This window comes from Sorex fumeus, unplaced genomic scaffold, assembly GCF_029834395.1.
Source record: "Sorex fumeus unplaced genomic scaffold, SorFum_2.1 ptg000048l, whole genome shotgun sequence".
Lineage (NCBI taxonomy): Eukaryota > Metazoa > Chordata > Mammalia > Eulipotyphla > Soricidae > Sorex > Sorex fumeus.
The window spans coordinates 12014432-12033949 of record NW_026606105.1 but is presented as its reverse complement, the minus strand read 5'-3'; the positions used below and the strand labels follow the sequence as shown (position 1 = coordinate 12033949).

The 19518-nt window shown below is 51.1% G+C and overlaps 1 protein-coding gene across 1 annotated transcript; it reads left to right on the top strand.

Moving 5' to 3' along the window:
* The first annotated feature begins 8930 nt into the window (after positions 1-8930).
* On the top strand, positions 8931-19262 carry STRA8 (stimulated by retinoic acid 8). The gene is made up of 8 exons (XM_056123974.1): positions 8931-9125; positions 10642-10717; positions 11492-11576; positions 14324-14521; positions 15471-15738; positions 16905-16978; positions 18834-18945; positions 19191-19262. The coding sequence occupies exons 1-8, from the start codon at positions 8931-8933 to the stop codon at positions 19260-19262; spliced, it is 1080 nt and encodes a 359-aa protein (XP_055979949.1).
* The last annotated feature ends 256 nt before the right edge of the window (positions 19263-19518 follow it).

The following is a 19518-nucleotide window of genomic DNA, read 5'->3' as shown; positions in this document are numbered from 1 at the left end:
ATCCCTGAGCACCACTGGGTGTGGCTTGGCTTCAAAACTCTAACAAAGGGTATGAATCAACACTCCAGCAAATTATCCTGATCGTAATTTTTTCACCATAAAATAAACTACATGATTACTATATGACCACTAGTGGCACTATTATTGAGCAAGAAATGGAATGAAATGAGAGAATTTAAAAATATAAACATAAATGTCTCATTCACCCTGATCCTGAAAGAGCCCCCAATATGCCGTTGGGCTACACTATCACACGACAGGGACAAATGGAGGCATTACTGGCGCCCGCTCAAGCAACTCAATGAACAGCGGGATGAAAAGTGACAAGTGACAAACATAAATGTCATAGCAGCTTTATTCATAGTAATCAGAAACCGAAAACAACCCAGGTGCCCTTCAGCTCTTTGGGGTAGAAAGTGAAAGGAACAGGCCAACAGCCATCTCAGAACCCAGAGAGTCGCGTGTAACTTCATCTGCTCCCCTTAACCACGGTGACACCTCCCCACCACAGAACACCGTTCAGCACCAACGGGGATCACAGCATGTCCCCTGATAGGACAGGCTCTTTTCACCTAGCATCAATTCATGAGGTCAGTCCAGGCTCTTGAACGAATCTCGAACTCATTTCCCTTTTCCGATGTTTATATCATCCCGTTTGGGAAACCGAACTGCGCATGTCATCCCTAAACTCTGATGAACAGGATGGGTCATTTCTCTGCCTTCCAGCATCCTCATCTACAGTGTCTTGGATCTTGCAGCCTTTCCAGCTCTCAAGGTGCATGGGACTCACCCTGCTAACAACAACTACAGCAAACATTGGTATGTCTGCGCAGAAATAACTCCCTACACGCTCAAATGCTCCATCTGCTCTCCACTCATCCTTTTCTTCACTCAACAACTCCAACCTAAGACTCAGCGGGTCAGTCTTCTCTCCAAACACCCTCATACCCCTTGAAGAGAAACTCAGAGTGAAAGCCCACTTCTCCCCCTGCCCTCCGCGAGCCTCCCAGATAGAAGCAATGTCTTCCTTTGCTGCAGTGAGCCAAGGATACAGGCCCTCAGTCGCCCCTAGTGGAAATTCACATTTATGAGTCTATAAAGTCACTTTCTCTGCTGGAACAAGACTAGTCTCCTGAGTTAATAAGTAATAAATACTTGCAAACATCAAGTGTAAAAGCAGCACAAGGGGATTCCCTGTCTCTTGCTACACTTCCTATGAAACAACTCCTTGCCCTCTGCACTCTGTAATCTTGCTTCCTCTGTGCAGTCGTGGGACCGACTCTCCCTGCTCCACCTCCCTTGGTTTCTCCAACTCTGTCATACTCAGTGTTCTCTCTTCCAACATGCCATTGTCAACCTCCTCAGAGCTCCCTTCACATGCTTTTTGCGGCTTCTAAGAGGTCACATTTATTTGGGGAACCCTTTCTAGGTCTTCTTGTATCAGGACTGGGACAGTCATTCCCAAGGGACAGATTCCACATGATTCAGGGCAGACTGGACCATAAGGAACTGTCCATCTTCACTGTCACTGTCACTGTCCTCCCGTTGTTCATCGATTTGCTCGTGCGGGCCCAGTAACATTGTGAGACTTGTTACTGTGTTTTGGCATATCAAATACGTCACGGGTAGCTTGCCAGGCTTTGCCGTGCAGGCGAGATAGTCTCGGTAGCCTGCCGGGCTCCCTGAGGGGGCGGAGGAATCGAACTCAGGTCGGCCACGTTGGCCGCGTACAAGGCAAACGCCCTACCTGCTGTGCTATTGCTCCAGCCCCGAATTCCCAATTTCTCTACAGCTTGCTTTTTACCCCCTAGACAACCAGGCTGCTCCGTAGGGCTCTTCTTGCTCATGGCCCCTCCCCTTTAACCAGGCTTTCCAAGTGACACCATAAATGTTTTCTGTGACTGACTTCTTCAACAAGGAACCCAAAGTTGAGTTCACCAGAGGAATTTCAATAAAATTAACATCTTTCTGCTTCCTGTGTTTTTATTTTTGGGAATACATTTCCATACTATTTTCCATAGTGGTTGCTCCGTTTTCAATTCCCACAAAGTGCATAGAGATTCCAACATTTTAACAGAAACCTCCCAAGAGATTACTAGTTAAATTATGAAAGCAGCCCTGAGCCCTCGGGAGTATATTCTGGAGATCAAGGTGGGATCAGGCCACTCGCCTTGGTTATGACGTTGCAGGTTATCTATGAGTCTTTCTTGCAACAGAAAGTGCCCCGTCATGCCAACTCAGCAATACTTCCTACATGGGTGTCTATTATGTTTGCAGGCTGTCTGGAAGCCCAAATCCGGCCCTGTGCAAAGAACAGGGTGCAGGAAAAACCTGTCTAGGATTGTTACCGAAGGTCCTGTTGGCAACAGTACTAGGAGATTCTAACTGCAGTCAAAATGTGCCCCTCCGTGGGCCTCTGCCTTTCTTATCCCTTCCTGAGTTCCACAAAGTTGAGGGTCTTTTCTTCTGAAATATACAAAATCATGCAGATGCTTCTTTAGCCCAAGGTAGTTGCTATTCCAAAGGCTCCCCACAAGGAGACACGGAAAGTGGAGGACCAGGGAGGATTTTAGGAATTTGGAAGTCAGGAAAGTCACTGCCCTGTCAGAGTCTGGCCTTTGAATCTATAATACAGAAATAAGACTCTTCACAGGGTTGTCCATGAGAATTAGGAATAAGGTAGTCACATAGTCTGTCATTCTCATTTTCTTGGGGGAATGAAACAACGAATAGTGGCTGAGTTTGATGGGTTCTTTATACATATCCCATAAAATGAGTAGAAACAGCCAACACTGGAGAAGAAGTGAAAACACTGTTCCAATAGCCAGAAAGTCAGTTCCAAGGGGCACGGAACAGGGGTTGCCAAGCTTTGTGGTGGCACTGATTGTCCTGTGGCTGGATTTAGGTGAGAAAGAAGTACCCCGCCCCCAATAATGGAGGCAAGGAGCTATTTCAGGCTGTATTTTACAATGAGGGGGTTGATTTTGGTATTCTGAGGAGGGTACTTCAGGGCAGGATCTGTTTTACTGTGAGTTTTGTATTTAGGACAGTATTTGTGTTGCTGTGAAGTTTTTTCAGGGTCTCTGTTGCTATTGGGAGGTAATATGTGTTATAACAAGGTTATATTTAAAAGCAGGATCTCTCTTATACTGATGAGTATTTCAGGGCCAGGTCTGTATTATTGGGAGAGGGTATTTCAGGATAGGATTTGTGTTACTCTAGTGTGTATTTCAGTGCAGTATCTGTGTTACTGTGAGGTGGGGATCTGTATTAAGGTGAGGAGGTATTTCAGGTCAAGTTCTGTGTTACCGGAAGAAGGATGTTCATGGTAGCATCTGTCACTATGAAGGAGGTATTTCAGGGCAGGATCTGGGTTATATTGAGGGGGAATTTAGAATCTGTGTTTCAAGACAGGAACAGTGACAGGAACTGTGTTATTGTTGGGGGGGTCATATTTTTTAGTTTTGCTTTGTTTTGGGGCCACACTTGCAATGCTCAGGGCTAACTTCTGGCTCTGTGCTCAAGGATCACTCCTGGCAGGACTTGGGAGGAGCATATGGGATGCCAGAGAGTGAACCTAGATCGGTCACCTGCAAGAGAAGCACCTTATCCACTCTATTATCTCTCCTGCTCCAGTCAGGGGTACATTTTAGGGCAGGATCCGTGTTAATGTGAAAGGAGTGCCATAGGGAAGGACTTGCCATACTGTGTAGTGTATTTAAGGGCAGCATTTGTGTTTCTGTGGGGTGTCTTGAGATCAGGATCTGTGTTAAAGTTAGCGGTGGTACCTCAGGGCAGGTTCTGTGTTACTGTGAAGGAGATATGTCAGCACTAAATAACTGTTATCAAGAGGGGCCTACTTCAGGGTGGAATTTTTGTTTGTTTGGGGGCCACACCAGAAGATGCTCAGGGGTTAACCTCTGACTCTGTGCTCAGGAATTATTCCTGGCAGTGCTCGGGGGAGCATATGTAATGCCTGGGATTGAATCTGGGTTGGCTATGTGCAAGGTAAAGAGCCCTACCCGCTGCACCATCTCTCTAGCCCAGGGTTGAATCTCTAAGGGCTATTTCAGGGTAGCATCTGTACTACTTACTGTAAAGCAAGTACTTCAGGGCAGGGTCTGTGTTACTGTGAGGTATATTAGGGTAGCATCTTGGTTCTATGAGGGTGTATTTCGGGGCAGTACCCATGTTACTATTAGTATTTCAGGGCAGGATTTGTGTTACAGTCAGGGGGTATTTCAGGGCAGGATCTGTGTAACTGTGAAAGAGTGTTTCTACAAGAGTCTGCATCACTGGTGTGTGTGTGTGTGTGTGTGTGTGTGTGTGTGTGTGTGTGTGTTTCAGGGCAGGCTCTGAGTTAGGATATTTGGAAGACTCCAGACTCTGTGTAGGATATTTGGAAGCAGGATCAGTGTTACTCTGAGGGAGCTGTTTCAGGGCAGGCTGTACGCTACTTTGATACTGGTATTGCAGTACAAAAGGTTGTTATTGTGATATATTTAAAAGCAGCATCTGTGTTGCTGTTATGAGGCTATTGGGCAGAGAATGAGTGTTACTGTACAGGGGTTACTATTTAGAGTATGAAATGTCCAAATGTGCAGAATCTTTGGAACTGTGAGGAGATATTGCAGGGCAGATTCAACGGGACGGATACTTCAGTGTGATACTAAGGGGTTACCTCGGGGCAGGATCTATTCCCATGAAAGGAGTATTTGCCAGCAGGATCTACAGTACTTTAAGGCAGGATCTGTGTTGATGTGAAATATATTCAGGACATGATCTGCATTACTATGATGGATATTTCAAAGCATCATCCCTGTCAAAGTAACTTTTTAAGGGGAGGATCTGTATTTCGGTGAGAAAGGGTATTTCTCACTATAGAGCAGTTTTAATTTCAGAGCAGTAACTTGTTACTCAAGCAGGTATATTTCAGGTACAAGATCTGTTACTGCCAGATAGGAGTTCAGGTCAGAGTGCATTGGTATTGTGTCACTGTTGCTGGGGAGATCTCTGATTTTATCTAAACTGTGATAGGCCACCAGGAGGTCACAAAGTTCAAGAGAAAAATCGCTCCTTGCCCAACCTCCTCCCCCTTCTCTCCCCCGTTACTAAATTGACCAGACATCTTCATTTTTAGGAAAGAAAGTGACTTGGGGGAAATTGACCAGAACTCTGCATTTTCTGTAAAGAAAATGATACAATACCTCCCCTCACGTGTTTCTTGCAATGGTGTTATCATGAAGGCTGGCACATACCTATTGCTGCATCTCCAAGTTTTCTCTGAGGAGAGCTCATAAAATTGGGTCCCAGACATGTTGTCGTAAGGCTGACATTGAGGCAGTGAGAGGCCAGGAGCAGGGTTGCGGGGTGGGGTGGGGGGAGGGGCGCACACAATTCCTAGATGTTTCCAGAAGCCCTGGGTTAAAAAGTCAGAAAGAATTCACAAGGGGCAGAATTTTGCAGTGAAATGGGGGAAAGATTGGACTCTTCGGGGGTGCTTTCATGGAAGTTTCTTTTGGGTGTGGTGGTGGTATAACCAGCAGTGCCAAGGGCTTACTCTGGGCTCTGTGCTCAGACATCACTCCTGGCAGGCTTCAGGGGATCATTCGTGGTGCTGGGAACTGAACCCAGGTGGTCTGCATGGGAGGCAAACTCCTTCCTCACTGTCCTATCTCTCTAGCCCAGGATGATTTCCTTGGACATAAAACATCTTTCCATTTTATGTTCCACCATTTTAAAGAGAACGGGTCGGTCACTCAGCAAAGATGAACTTTAGGAATGCCTACCACATGCCCGGGACGACGTTTTCATGGTTTGGGACTCCTTAAGGTCCTCACAAGTCACTAAAGGGGGAATCCCGGGTTAAATCCAAATTAGGGGCCGGAGTGATAGCACAGTGGGTAGGGCGTTGGCTTTGCACACGATCAACCCGGGTTCGATCCCCGGCCCCCCATATGGTTCCCCAAACACCGCCAGGAGTAATTCCTGAGCCAGGAGTAACCCCTGCGCATTGCCAGATGTGACCCAAAAAGAAAAAAAAATCGAAATCGGTGTGCCAACCAACCCAGAGGTGCCACACTGTTCCTGCCGCTGTGACCTCTGTTTCACCTCTGTCCCCGGGGTGAACTTGCTTACCCCAGTTTGGGGTGGGGTGAAGGGGAGGGAAATCAACCTGTCTACTGCGCCTCGAGCAAAACGACTGGGGCGAAGTCAGGGTGGTCACCACACCAGACTATAGCTATATTTGAAGGAGAAGAGGGCTTTCCCCTTCTTAGCCCGTTCTCCCTTCCCTTCAAGTAACACAGAATCGCCTTTCAGTCAAGCGAGTGGTGCCCTTTGGTGGTGTGGGGGGCGCATTTCTCTCTCAGGGAGCGGAGTTCTGAGGGGCTTGTGACCGACCCTTCCCTGAAGAGAACACCCCGAAGGACACGTGTGCACGTGGAACCCGGGTGTCCCGATCGATTGATCCACTTGAGGTCAGAAGGTCAGCCCCGTTTCTCCCTCCCACCCCTCCGTCGCCGCAGACGACGCCCCAACCTCTCGGTCACCTCCCCCGTGGGTAAAGTTACATTGTTTCTTTCTCCGTCTGGGCGCCGCGCGTCCCCATTGGCTGCCGCGGCGGGCGCCGCGCTGTGATTGGCTCCCGCCGGGGCGCTGAGGTGTGAGTTCTGTCTCCGGGGCCCAGTTCACACGCTGCCGGGCTCGAGGCTCCTCAGTGAAGCCGCCACACGCCGCCTGCCTGCCGGCCCGCCCGCCCGCTCGCGGTTGCTCCGTCACAGCCTGCTGGGTGCGGGGACACACCCGCGTCCAACTCTCCTCCGAGCGTGAGTATGTGCGTCCGCTTGCCCAGGGCCGGCGCTGCTGGGGACACCTGTCGTGTCCGGGGGGGTGGTGGGCACAGTGAGGGGTGCGGAGAGGCGGGGAAGGGGTGGGGGGGTGGGCATTTGGATCTCCCCCCCCCCTCCTCGGCCTTCTTCAGAGGTCACCGTCTGAGAAACGGGGGGTCCAGAGGAAAAGCTGCCCGCCCACCTCACCGCGCCATCGCCATCGAGAATCTCTGCTTTGAAAAAAAAGGATTTTGCTGAGGAGGAACCAACCGGGTGGACCTCACGGCTGCCGCCCCCCACCCCGGAAGTGATGCTTTCCCCCGAGAAAGTTCCTCAGACCCCGGTGGGCGGGAGGGTTTGCTTAGTCCTGAGAGGGGGCCGGAGCCACAGTCCCAGCTGTCCAGTCCAGGGTGTGTGTGGGGGGGAGGCGTTTGCCTCGCTCGTGGAGGACCCTGGTGGGTCCTCGGCCATCCCATAGGGGTCTCCCCCCCCCCCCCACCCCCGGCTTCGAGCCCTGCCGGGAGCGACATGGACGTAAAAAGTCCTGACACCTCCAGGAACGGTGCACAGACTGGAAAAAATAAATAAATAAAATAAAGGGGTGGGGGAGGGGGAGACAGAGAGACAGACAGACAGAGTACTGTGGGAAGTTGCCACAGCTTGGGTTCGTTCGACCTCCAGCTCCCAGGTAAGGTGACGCCCCCCCCAAGCCCCTCCTGAAGTGATTCCCTGAGGGGAGACAGGAGGGAGCCCCGAGCACCGCCAACGCCCCCCCCCCCCAAAAGGAGTAAAACGGAAACGTCAACGCCAGGGATGTGTCAGGGTCAGCGCGGGGTGGAGGCGTGGGGGTGGGGTGGGGGAGGTTCCCTGAGTCCGGCGGCCACAGACGCGCACACGGGGACGGGGACGAGGACGCAGGAGAGTCTGGGCCCCCACCCAGGCACGCCCGAGTCTCTGGGGTGAGAATGGAAGCCGGCTCCTGAGGGAAGCCTGTTCTGAAGGCTGTTCCCACAGCCCTGACAGGAAACGGTGTGTGTGGGGATGGGGGGAGGGGAGCGATAGCCGCAGCGGGGAGGGCGCTTGCCTGGCACACTGCCGACCCGAGTTCGATCCCCGCCATCCTATAAGTGCCGGGAGTCATTCCTGAGGGCAGAGCCAGGAATAACCCCTGACTGAGCATCGCTGGGTGTGGCCAGGAATAACAGCTAAAACTTAAAAAAAATTTTTTTAATTAAAAAAAAAAAGGAGAAAAGATTGTCCTCCCAATTTAAAAAGAAAATTTTAGTGGTGGACGGGTCTGGAGGAATAGTACATTTGCTTTGCGTGTGGTGGACCCAAGGTTCCCATGGGGTCCCCGAGCACTACCAAGAGTAAATTCCTAGGGGGCTGGAGCAATAGCACACATAGCACAGCGGGTAGGGAGTTTGCCTTGCACCCGGCTTACCCGGGTTCGATTCCCAGCATCCCATATGGTCCCCTGAGCACCGCCAGGGGTAATTCGTGAGAGCAGAGCCAGGAGTAACCCCTGTGCATTGCCGGGTGTGACTCAAAAAGCCAAAAAAAAAGAAAAAGAAAAAAAAAGTAATTCCTAGTGCAGAAGCCAGGAGGAGACCCTGAGCAGAAAAAAAAATCTTAATCGAGAGGTTTTTGAGGTAGAGAAGCTTCTGAGGGGGAGGGGTGTGTGCACACGTGACGAAGCTCACCAGAATTTCTCTCATATTGGGGGTTGGAGCTATAGAACAGCGGGGAGGGTGGCTTCTCTCCCACATGACTGAACCAAGTTTGATCCCCCACACGCCATATGGTCCCTGAGCCCCACGAGGAGTGATCCTAGCCCAGACCTCAGAGTAAGCCCTGAGTATGGCCACAAGCGACCTAAAAAAACAAAGCAAATAAATAGAAGCATCCTGGTAGGGAAACAGTGTCTCCAACAGTAAGTCAAATCCAAGCCGCTTGTCTATCAATTCTGTTCGTTGGTGTGGGAACTTCTCCTTGCACGTGGGCCCCCCTTTCTGTCTGCTCAGTCGGCCCTCCTCCTTTAATAGTGCGTCTTTGCACTATTAAGGGATGGGGAAACTTCATCTTACCTTGCAGTTTCTCATGGCGAGCTCCGAACAAGGCAGCCACCCCAGCAGCAGCAGACAGACACTCAAGTCTGTGGGGAAGTCGCAGGAGTTGGAGCAGAGGGTGGCCCGCCGCCGCCTGTCACAGGCGCGTCACCGTGCCACCCTGGCGGGGCTCTTTGGCCACCTCAGGAAGACTGTGTACTTCCACTCTGATCTCACCGCTTCCAAGGTAGGAGCTGGGGGGTCAAGAGACTGCACACATGAGGGTGTGTGGATGGAGAGTGGAGGAAGGGAGGGAGGAAGGAAGGAAGGAGGGAGGGAGGGAAGGAAGGAAGGAAGGAAGGAAGGAAGGAAGGAAGGAAGGAGGGAAGAAAGGGAGGGAAGGAAGAAGGGAAGAAAGGGAGGGAGGGAGGCAGGGAGAAGGAAAGGGAAAAAGGAGGGAGAGAAGGATGGAGGGAAGGAAGGTCAGATAAGGGAAAGGAAGAAAGAAAGAAAGAAAGAAAGAAAGAAAGAAAGAAAGGCAAAAGGAAAGGAAGAGAGGAAGGAAGGGAGGGAAGGAGAAGTTGAGGGGGAGGAGAAGGATGCAGACCAGGAAATCCAAAGTTTGAGTGGAAAGATAATTAGATGAATCTTTACTTCAGATCATCTACAGTCTTTTTTTTTTTTAGGTAACATGATTCCAACACTGTTAACATTTATGGTTTTGACTACAGAGTTAAGTGCCCAAGTCCCCCTACCGCATTATTTTGTTCACCTTTGTCTGCCTCTTCCTCACCCTCTCACGTACCGCTTGTCATCTCAGTTTTACAACCCAAGGCCAAGGTTTTATCACCATGCAATGCTGTCTATTCTCTTGTTTTGTTTCTCTATACCCCATAGATGATTGTGTTCTGCTCCCTCTGATTTATTTTACTCAATATGACTTAATTCTTTTTAATTTTTTTTTCTTTTTGGGCCACACCTGGCGATGCACAGGGGTTACTCCTGGCTCTGCACTCAGGAATTACCCCTGGCGGTGCTCGGGGGACCATATGGGATGCTGGGAATCGAACCTGGGTTGGCCACATGCAAAGCAAACGCCCTCCCCGCTGTGCTATCGCTCCAGCCCAATATGACTTAATTCACTTAGCATTTCACTCCTGTTCCATCTGCCTTGCAGTCAACCCCACGATTTCCACCTGGAGTCTTGAGGTCACAGGCGTCTAGCAATAAGGAGCATTATTTGGGGCTCAGGGAGATGGCACACGTGGCAAAGCACGGGCCTAGCATGTGAGAGGCCTGGGTTTCGTCTTGGAACCACAAACCCTGCCCCGCACCACTATTGATAACCCAGCAACACTGGTGTGACCCTGAGTGCATGTGTGTGCATGCACAGGTGAATGGTTAGGACAGAACATGTGTGCTAGCCTGCAGCTGCAATTTGTGCCATCCCAGCAGAGGCTGTTTGGGCCAGCAGTCCCTCAGATGCTCGCCCTCACTTCCACTGCTGAGGCAGGGGCTAGAGGTGGTTGGGTGTCTGCAAGGGGGTTTACTGGCCCCTGCTTTGGAATACCTGGGTACCTCAGTGAGACCTGTTTCCAGGCTGCAGAGTAACCCTCACACATCCATCGAGCCTCAGGACCAATGTCAGAGAGCCACTGAGTGTAGCGGAGAGGGGGTGTGGCCTCAGACTGGGGCAGGGCTTCCGGCTCCCCATCTCTGACCCCTGGCCTTGGCTGCTCAGAGCCCTCTGTCTCTGTCCTCAGTGGCAGGTTCTGAATAAGGCAAAGAACTACATCCAGGAACTGGAACAGACCTTGGATAATCTGCTGAAACTGAAAGGTAAAATGTCTTTATGTCCCCCCCCCCGCCCCCCCCCGCCCGCCAGGTGTGACCAAAAAGAAAAAAAAATGTGTGTAATAAATGTCTTTATGTTACACACACACACACACACACACACACACACACACACACACACACAGCCTGACTGGCCCCTGTGGGGGTCGGGAGGTGAGTTCTGTTTTTTCTACTGGAAACCGAGAACAGGGACCAGAATGATCGTGTACCAGGTAGGGCGCTGGCCTTGTATGTGGCCCACCCAGGTTCGATTCCTGGCACCACGTATAGTCCCCATCAGGAGTGATCCCTGAGCACAGAGTCAGGATTAAGTCCTGAGGACTGCCAGGGAAGAAAGAGCGAAAGAGGACGGAGGGAGGGGGTCAAGAGAAAATGATCAAATACTTGAAAGCACTTAAACACATATTTGAATGCTAGACCCCCTGTGGAGGCAGCAAAGACTGGCTGATGGCTCTGAGCGGTCAGAGAAGAGCCTTGTGGGTTTGAAATTCAGATGCAGAGGGCAGAATCTGATCCCCTCCACAGCACTCCGCAGGGGAGAGACAGCTGGCTGGGGTTCCTCATGCGAGGAGCCTGAGCCCCCAAAAGGATACCTAGGAGGTCTTGATTGGGAAGAGCCAGTTCCAGAATCTTCCCCGCACAAGGGAAGGCAGACGCCTCTGAACCTGGGCAAACTTGTGTGCCGCCCAGGCCTGATTCTCCTAATCCAGAAAGGCTGGCCTTTGACCTTGGTGACCTGTAACTCCAACTCTCGCACAGAATCTTACAACCTGAAGGATGGGAACGCGAGCAGCTTGGAAGAGGTCAAGGAGGAATACGCCCGCATGTACGCCGCAAACCCCAGGTAAGCAAGACCCACCTGTCTCGGGACGGGAGGCGGACTCAGCTGTTCTCAAACTCTTCCGCTAGGTGGCAGCAGCGCGCCAGAACCGTTGCCTGGTGCTGGGTCATCCTTTTATGTTTTATTCTTGCAGCCTGCCCTCTAATTATTATTAATTATTATTATTATTATTATTTTGCAGTCCAGCCCAATGCCTCACACGGGCTAGGCGCACTTTCTACCACTAAGTCTCTTCTCCAACCCTGCTGTTTTATTCTTGTAATCGGCAGTGTAAATCTATTCCAGTTACAAAAATAAACTATCCTTATAACAGAAAATGTCAAAAAAATGAAAGAAATTGGGGCTGGAGAGATAGCACAGCGGGTAGGGCGTTTGCCTTGCATGCGGCCAACCCGGGTTCGATTCCCAGCATCCCAGATGGTCCCCTGAGCACCGCCAGGAGTAATTCCTGAGTGCAGAGCCAGGAGTAACCCCTGTGCACTGCCAGGTGTGACCCAAAAAGAAAAAAAAATGAAAGAAATTGTCAGAAATGCAGAAACCCCTTACCCTCACCCCAAGCTGGGGAGACATCTCAAAGGGCTGGGCATGTGCCTGATGTTTGCAGAGGGCCAACTTGGCTTCAACCCCTAGCATGCATTGGGCCCCCCAAGCACTGCCAGGAGTGATGGCTAAGCACAGAGCCAGGAGCAAATCCTGCACAACCGTGAGGTGTAGCCCTCCCCCCAAAGTCACTGTCCTCCATAGAGACAGTTTGTATTGCTCACTCTGGTCACAGATGAGAGGATGTAGATATGATGTGTGGTGTAGCTGTTGTGCACACGTATGTGGCAGTGTGTTTGTTCTGTATGTATTGAGTCTACATGGCAGTGTTTTCTTGTGTATGTGTTGTTATACACATCAATGTGTGTATGGTGTGACATGACATTGTGTTTATATGTTATATATGTGTATACATGGCAGTGTTTGTATGTTGCACCTGTTAAGTCCGTGCATTGTTGTGTTCATGTTACACACACATGGAAGTGTGCATGTTGTATACAGATTGAGTGTACATGACAGTGTGTCAGCATGCTGTGTATGTGTACACATAGGGGCACGTTGTATGTTGTATGTATTGGGTACACATGGCAGTGTTTGCATGTTATGTACTTGGCAGTGCCTTGTGATGAGTACATGCTACGTGTTCGTGACAGTGTATGTATATTGAGTATACATGCAATGTATGTTTGTGCACATGGCATTGTATGTTTTATATGTGTTAAGTGTACATGATAGTGTCTTTAGAGTCCCATTTTGCCACCAAGACTGGGAGGCTGTGGTGTCAGTGAGGGAGGCAGGTGTTTGTGTGGGTCTTTCTCAAGTTACGAGTGACCTGTCCCCACCTGGGGCATGAGCCGTCCTTTCCTTCCTGACTTAAGACTCCAACTTCATTATCTAGGTTCAGTTCTGATAACAAGGATTTTTCTTGGGTTTTTTGGTTGGTTTTGGGGTACATCTGATGGTACTTGGGGCTTACTCCTGGCTCTGTGCTCAGGGATGACTCCTGGCCTGTTTGGGGCGATATGGATTGTCAGGGATAGAGCCTGGGTCAGCTGCGTGCAAGTGAAGTGCTCTACCCATTGTACTATCTCTCTGCCTCTGCTGTAATTTTTCTATTATAGTTTAGGTAAGATGGTTACAATAGTGTTAATGTTTATGATTGCTATTGTACCCCGTCACCCATGACCTCCGACACTGTCCTTATGTCACCTCTTGTCTGACCTTTACTCTCCTCCGTTCTTCCTCCTACTCTTTGTTAGTCAGTTTTGTCATACAAGACCAGGGATTTGTCATTGAACAATACTGTTTATTCCCTTGGGTTTTTTTTTTTTTTTGCTTTTTGAGTCACACCCAGCGATGTTCAGGGGTTCCTCCTGGCTCTGCACTCAGGAATTACTCCTGGTGGTTCTTGGGGGACCATATGGAATGCTGGGAATTGAACCTGGATTGGCCGCGTGCAAGGCAAATGCCCTACCCTCTGTGCTATCACTCCAGCCTCTATTCCCTTGTTTTGTCTCTATTTTCCACAAATAAACACAGGGATCATCTGTTATTTGTCCTCTCTGACTTATTTTGCTTAACATGGTATCCTCCAGTTCCATCCATGTTGCAGAGAGGGGCAGAATTTCATCTTCCCTTACAGTTGCATTGTATTCTATTGTATGTCTGTGTGAGATTTTTTTTAATCCCACTCGTCTATCATTGAACATTTGTGTTGCTTTTAAGTGCTGGCTATTGTACTAAGAGCTGCGATGGACATAAGTGTGCATGTACGTTTGCAAGTGAATGCACTTGTGTTTGGAGGGGTAGATGCCCAGAAGCCTGCGTGATTTGGAATGAAGTAACGAGAGAAGACATCATGCTGAGTTCCTGACTGAGAGGAGAAATGTCCAGTCTTTTATCTGGAAGTTTGAGGGTTTTTGCAGGTTTTTGCAGCTGCCTTTTGTCAAGCGGAAGAAGTTCCCTTGGATTCCTAGTTTGCTGTGAGATTTCATGTTGCCAAGAGCATTTCTGAATCTCTTGGGACAACCATTTGACTTTCCTTCTGTAAGCCACGGAACTGGTATGTAGCCTTGATGTGACTTTTTTTCAGTGGGATCCAGCCCTCCTGCAGTCTAGCTTAGGAAACCACGGTGCTCCTGGGGGGTGTGTGGAAGTTCAGGAAGGACATTAATCTGCCTCTGTTGTCTTGTTTCTGCTTTCTCCCCCAGCTTGATCTCAAATGAAGTTCTTCTGAAAGGCTCTGCTACCTGGTACACAGTCGAGGCAGTGGGGAAAGATGCCGGGGAGGAAGAGGAAGAGGAGGAAGAAGAGGAGGAAGAGGAGGAGGAAGAGGAAGAGGAGAAAGAGAAGAAAGTGGTAGTCTTAGAGAGCCAAGCCATGTCACCAGACCTCCTGGAATTTGAACGGTGTGAACAGCTTCAAGGCAGTGATTGTCATGGGGAGGGGGGAGCTACAGTCCAGCCCCCCAATCTCAGAAGCTCCCTAGAGGAGGGGCTGAGGATGAAGATAACGGGGGGGGGGGGCATGCATGGAAATCGGCTCGGAGCTACGTCCGTGGTGGACAGTGTTGACTCAGCCCAGGAGTTTACAGATGCACAAATCTCATTTGGGCATTATCACTGGTGGGAATGGCTGGTTAGCCTACACTGCCCGCTGGGCTCCTGCACAGCCCTGCTGGTCTCTGGGTGGGGGCTGGCCCGCTCACTCGGACACTGACTTTCAGGACTATCACAATGCAGTTCCCTCTCGTGTATGCACATTCAGAGACTGAGACCGTTAAGCAGCCATGCCCAGGAGTGAAAGCAGAGCCTGCCCCTTCGCCTCCTCTTAACTGTCTTCTTTTTTTCTTTCTTTCTTTTTTTTTAAAGTAAAGCCGGTTTTATTTGGAGGTCTGAAGGGAAAGAGGAAGAGTAAGTGGAAGAGAGTGAAAAGCATCATGCTCAAGAGAGAACCCGGGCTTCTCCAAGGGTGGAAAGAACCCCCCCCCCCCCCACACACACACACCCCAGCATTAGACATGAAAGCATGAAAGTACATATCTCAAGAGGGGAGATGTGGATGCCACATGTGCTCAGGCACCACATGTGCTCAGCCACGTGGGCGCAAGCAGCACATGGACTCAGACAGCGTATGCGCTCATAACCTTCTTTTGACCTCAAAACACCGAAACGCGTCATCCTTGGCCTCAGTGGTAGCTCCTGCCCTCCCAGGCCTACACAGGCACCAGTGAGGCTAAGTGAGCGCCATGGCCCGGCCCTGTGAGGGGCAGAGAGACCAAAGTCCTCGGGTGACAGCTGACAGAGGGACTGCAGCTGCCGACTTCAAGTCTGGGAGCTGGTGCCTTTTCCGTTCCAGATACCTCAACTTCTACAAGCAGACCATGGACCTGCTGACAAGAAGCGGGATTATCTCTCTCCAGGACACCATGCTGCCCCTGGTCTCTGCTGCCATCTCCCACCTGTGGCAGAACCTCTCTGAGGAGAGGAAGACGGCTCTCCTGCAGGCCTGGTCACAGAACACCAACCTCCAGGCGCCCTCTAAGCGCTATGCTGGGGGCAGCATCAATGACAGTGGACTTGACAGCCAGGGCGCCAGCTGCTCCCTCTTCTCCACCCCAGAGGAGGTGAGCAGACATGTGGAGTGGGGTTAGAATGACGCTTTCCTCTCCTCCCCCCTGGCCAGAGTCCCCAGGACTGGGGTTGAAGGCTGAGGCGCCCTCTCAGACCTGGCTTATGAGTTCTCTGACTTGACCTTGCCAACGTGGAACGACATTTCTCTTTCTCCTATTAGTTTCTGGACCTTTCTGTGGGGACCGTGGGAGAGGAGGCTTAGAAGATTCTGTCTGCTGGGATTCTTTGGGCGGCTTGTTCTTGTTACACAATGAAACAGTGAACTCAGAGGCAGGGTGGTCTCCGGGTTGGGTGGGTTTCAGTTAGTCCCTCAGTCCTGTCACCTCCCACTTGGGTTCTTCCTTCTCTTTCTGCTTGTTGCCTCTTCGGTCCCTGCACTCCCTGATTCTTTGTCTGAGGGGTGGCAGCTGGCAGCCAGGGAGCTCTGACTGCTTGTCCCTCACATCAGGAGAGGAAGATTTCCCGTGGCTCTTTCCCAAGGAGAAAGAATTTTTTCCAGAAATTTCCACTTAGTCAGAACTGGTTAGAGAAGTCAGTTTCCGAGTCAGGGACTGACACAATAGAGACAGACTCACATGTCGCTGAGCAGGCCCCGTTCTTGAGGAGGGGTCAGTTCTCAGCCCCAGGACCATCTTGCTTCTTTTGTGAAAAGGCAGGGGAATGGTGGGGTCTACACCAGCAGGAGAAAACCCACTTCCGCCGTCAACATGCTCCTCAGAGCTCAGGTGCTTAGAGCATCTGAGACGGGTAATGCGGGTCATCCAGAATGGCGACAGCCTCAGGAGGTGGCAGGCGCCACAGGGCATAGCTGCCCCTGCATCCTCAGCCCAGGGCAGGTGTTCTTGGCCTTTCAGAGCTTCCCTGGAGTTCAGAGACCTTGGTTATCCATGGCCACTACTCTGGAAATGCCACCCCTTGCTCTGCCCTGATTTTTTTTCTGGGAAAGTTGGACTGTTGGTTGGCAGTTGTTCCAGGTGGGCAAGAACTTATTCTTCATCCATGGGGAAGCTGTGGGTTCGGGTTCCAGCTTTAAGATGCCAGAGCTTTGGAGAAAAGTGGGGGTGAGCCAGCCCTTCCCTGGAGCGCTCCTGCCACAGCCTCGGGCAAGCTGCTAACCGCCTGCCGGCTGGTCCCTCGCCAACTCCTCTGCTTCTCTCAGATGCTCTTTGAAGATGCTTTTGATGTGACACATCTCCTGGATGAAACTGAGGCTCCCAGTCCATTGACCCCCAGGTGAGGAAGAGGGTGAGACGTGTGAGCGTGTGTGAGGCTAGATGTGTGTCCAAGTGTGTAAGTGTGTGGCGAGGGTTACGTGTGAGTGGACGTGTGTATTAATATGAGTCTATGTGGGTGTGACTATGACTGTGTTATGGGGGCATGTATGTGTGTGAATGTGAGTGGGTGGACGTATGAGTATGTTTGCGCAGGGGTGTTGGTATGTGTATGATGGTGTGTGCGTGCGGGTGGAAGCGTGCCCCAGTGTGTATGGGTGGGAGTGCATATGAGTGTCCATCTATGTGTGCATAGTGTATATGAATATAAGGGTGTGGATATGAGTCTGTGAAATGTACATGTATATAGAGCGCGTATGTGTGTGAATATGAGCCTGTGTGAATGTGTGTATGTGAACGAACATGCGTGAATGAGTCTGTGTGTGAGTAACTGTGTGTGAATGTGAGTGTGTATGCGAATGCAGATGTTTGTGACCATGAATCTGTGAATGAGCGTGTGAATATGAGTGTGTGCATATGAAGATGAGTGTGATAACTCTGTGATTTGGCAGGAACATGAGTGTATGAGTGTGTGTGTGTATGCCCTCGCTGGGATGTTGGGACCCTCTCCCCGCGGTCCCTCGGAGGACATTCTGAGTGATCTTCTCTCTAGGACTCTCGTGGACTGGGCCCGGAACTGTGTCCTGGTCGTGGGGGGGTGATTTGTCTGGTTTTTTTCGGAGTAGGGAACTCCCCACATCCAGACTCAAGACAGAGATGGTCCAGGTTATCCTTGCTGCCCTGTTTCCCAGGCCGAGGTGACCGTGGGAAGGGCACAGTGGTCAGTCCAGGAGGCGGGCACGACAACAGGCCTCTCTGAGCTGTGACATTAGAGACAGCTGCTGCTTAGTGCGCCGAGGAGCCTGGCTGAGCCCCCAAGAAGGGAACATGAAGCAGGACCTGGGGGCATGTTTTTTTTTTTGCTTTTTGGGTCACACCCAGCAATGCACAGGGGTTACTCCTGGTACTCCTGGCTCTGCACTCAGGAATTATGCCTGGTGGTGGTCAGGAGACCATATGGGATGCTGGGAATTGAACCCGGGTCGGCCGCATGCAAGGCAAACGCCCTACCCGCTGTGCTATAGCTCCAGTCCCAGGACCTGGGGGCATGATAAGACAAAAAGCAGGTGCCCTCAATCTGCCCCTTGTGAGGCTGAAATCCTGCTCAGGCTGAAAAGCCCTGGCCTTACCTGAGGGCCCAGCCTGGAGTCCCAAGGCTCTGTCTGACCACAGAGCCATTGTCGTGGGAGTGAGGGGGACACTGACCCCAGTGATGGTCATGGACATGCCCTGGGAGGACCGAGCCACGAGGAGATGCCCGTCCGCCCCAGAGTGACTGCATGTGGGGGATCCCCTATTTTGCTGAAAAGGGCAGGCTTTAGGCTGCAAACACGTGGGTGAAGAATTGCTGAAGTACAGCCTAGCAAAGGTAGGGTTGCACTCAGTGGGGCCTAAGCTCCTGGCATGCTCATTCCAGAAAGCAGTGAGGTCAAATCACTGCCCAGATGCGCCTTTTCCTTGGGCCCAGTCCTGGGGTCAGCAAACAGGTCCTTCTGTGCGGTGCCCCAGGGCTGTGCTGGGTAACCCAGCAGAGGGGGCCCTCTGGGACGGGGTGCAGGGGTGCCGCCCGCTCCCGGCTCTGCTCTAGTAACCAAATCTTAAAGAAGGGCTCCAGGCACCCTGGCGGATGGAGGATTGGGGCTTGGGAGCCCACTCGCTATTTTGCAAGTGCTGGGTTGGCACTGTCACTTTAGGGGTCCCCGGCAGCCGTGGAAGGCAGAGATGTTTAATACCTGCCATTCCTTCTTGCTGGGCAGTTGGCAGCTTGCCGGGGGCGAAGCCAGCACTCTGGAGGAGAAGTTTCAGCTCTACAAGCGGATCGTCGATTTCTTCAAAGGCCTTTGCTGTATTAACACTGTTATCAAGGAGGTAGGGGTGGGGGCAGGGCAGCCTTAGATACCCCCCCACACAGAGAGCCCAGCGGGCTCAGTAGTCGGGGGGGGGGGCTCCGGAGCTCACTGGGGGTGCATCTCCACTGTGATGCTGCGTGACTGCAGCTGGAGAGATGTGGGGTAGAGAGAGGACAGGGCCCCCAGAGATGGGGGGGTTGTTCCATCTGCCCGGGGCATTGCCATCACTAACGGAATGCTCTTCCACACTGTGTTTTGCAGGAGGAAACAGAACTTCCTGCTAATAATGAGATTATGCTGAGGTGCCTAGAGACCTTTGACGATGAGGATCTGTAACGCAGGAGGGCTCGAATGAACGAGGATGAACGTTTCTCTCCAGTATGAATGTGGACCGTTTCTCCAGTTTGAACGTTGATAGTTAAAGTTGTATTTGCCCCAGCTTCTGAGTTGTTTTCTTGTGTGTTCCAGAAGCGTGTTGATGGTTTTTTTTTTTTGTTTCTGAGTTTTATAAAGTTCTTATGAGCATCAAGATCTTGTGATAGTCTTTCTTTTGGGGGGGGGTGGTGTCCACTGAGTTATTAGAACTGGCTTA

Coding starts and splice junctions, on each gene's coding strand:
- STRA8 (XM_056123974.1), top strand. CDS start 8,931: ATGGCGAGCTCCGAACAAGGCAGCCACCCCAGCAGCAGCAGACAGACA. Junction 9,126..10,641: donor CTGATCTCACCGCTTCCAAG/GTAGGAGCTGGG, acceptor CTCTGTCCTCAG/TGGCAGGTTCTGAATAAGGC. Junction 18,946..19,190: donor TTAACACTGTTATCAAGGAG/GTAGGGGTGGGG, acceptor GTTTTGCAGGAG/GAAACAGAACTTCCTGCTAA.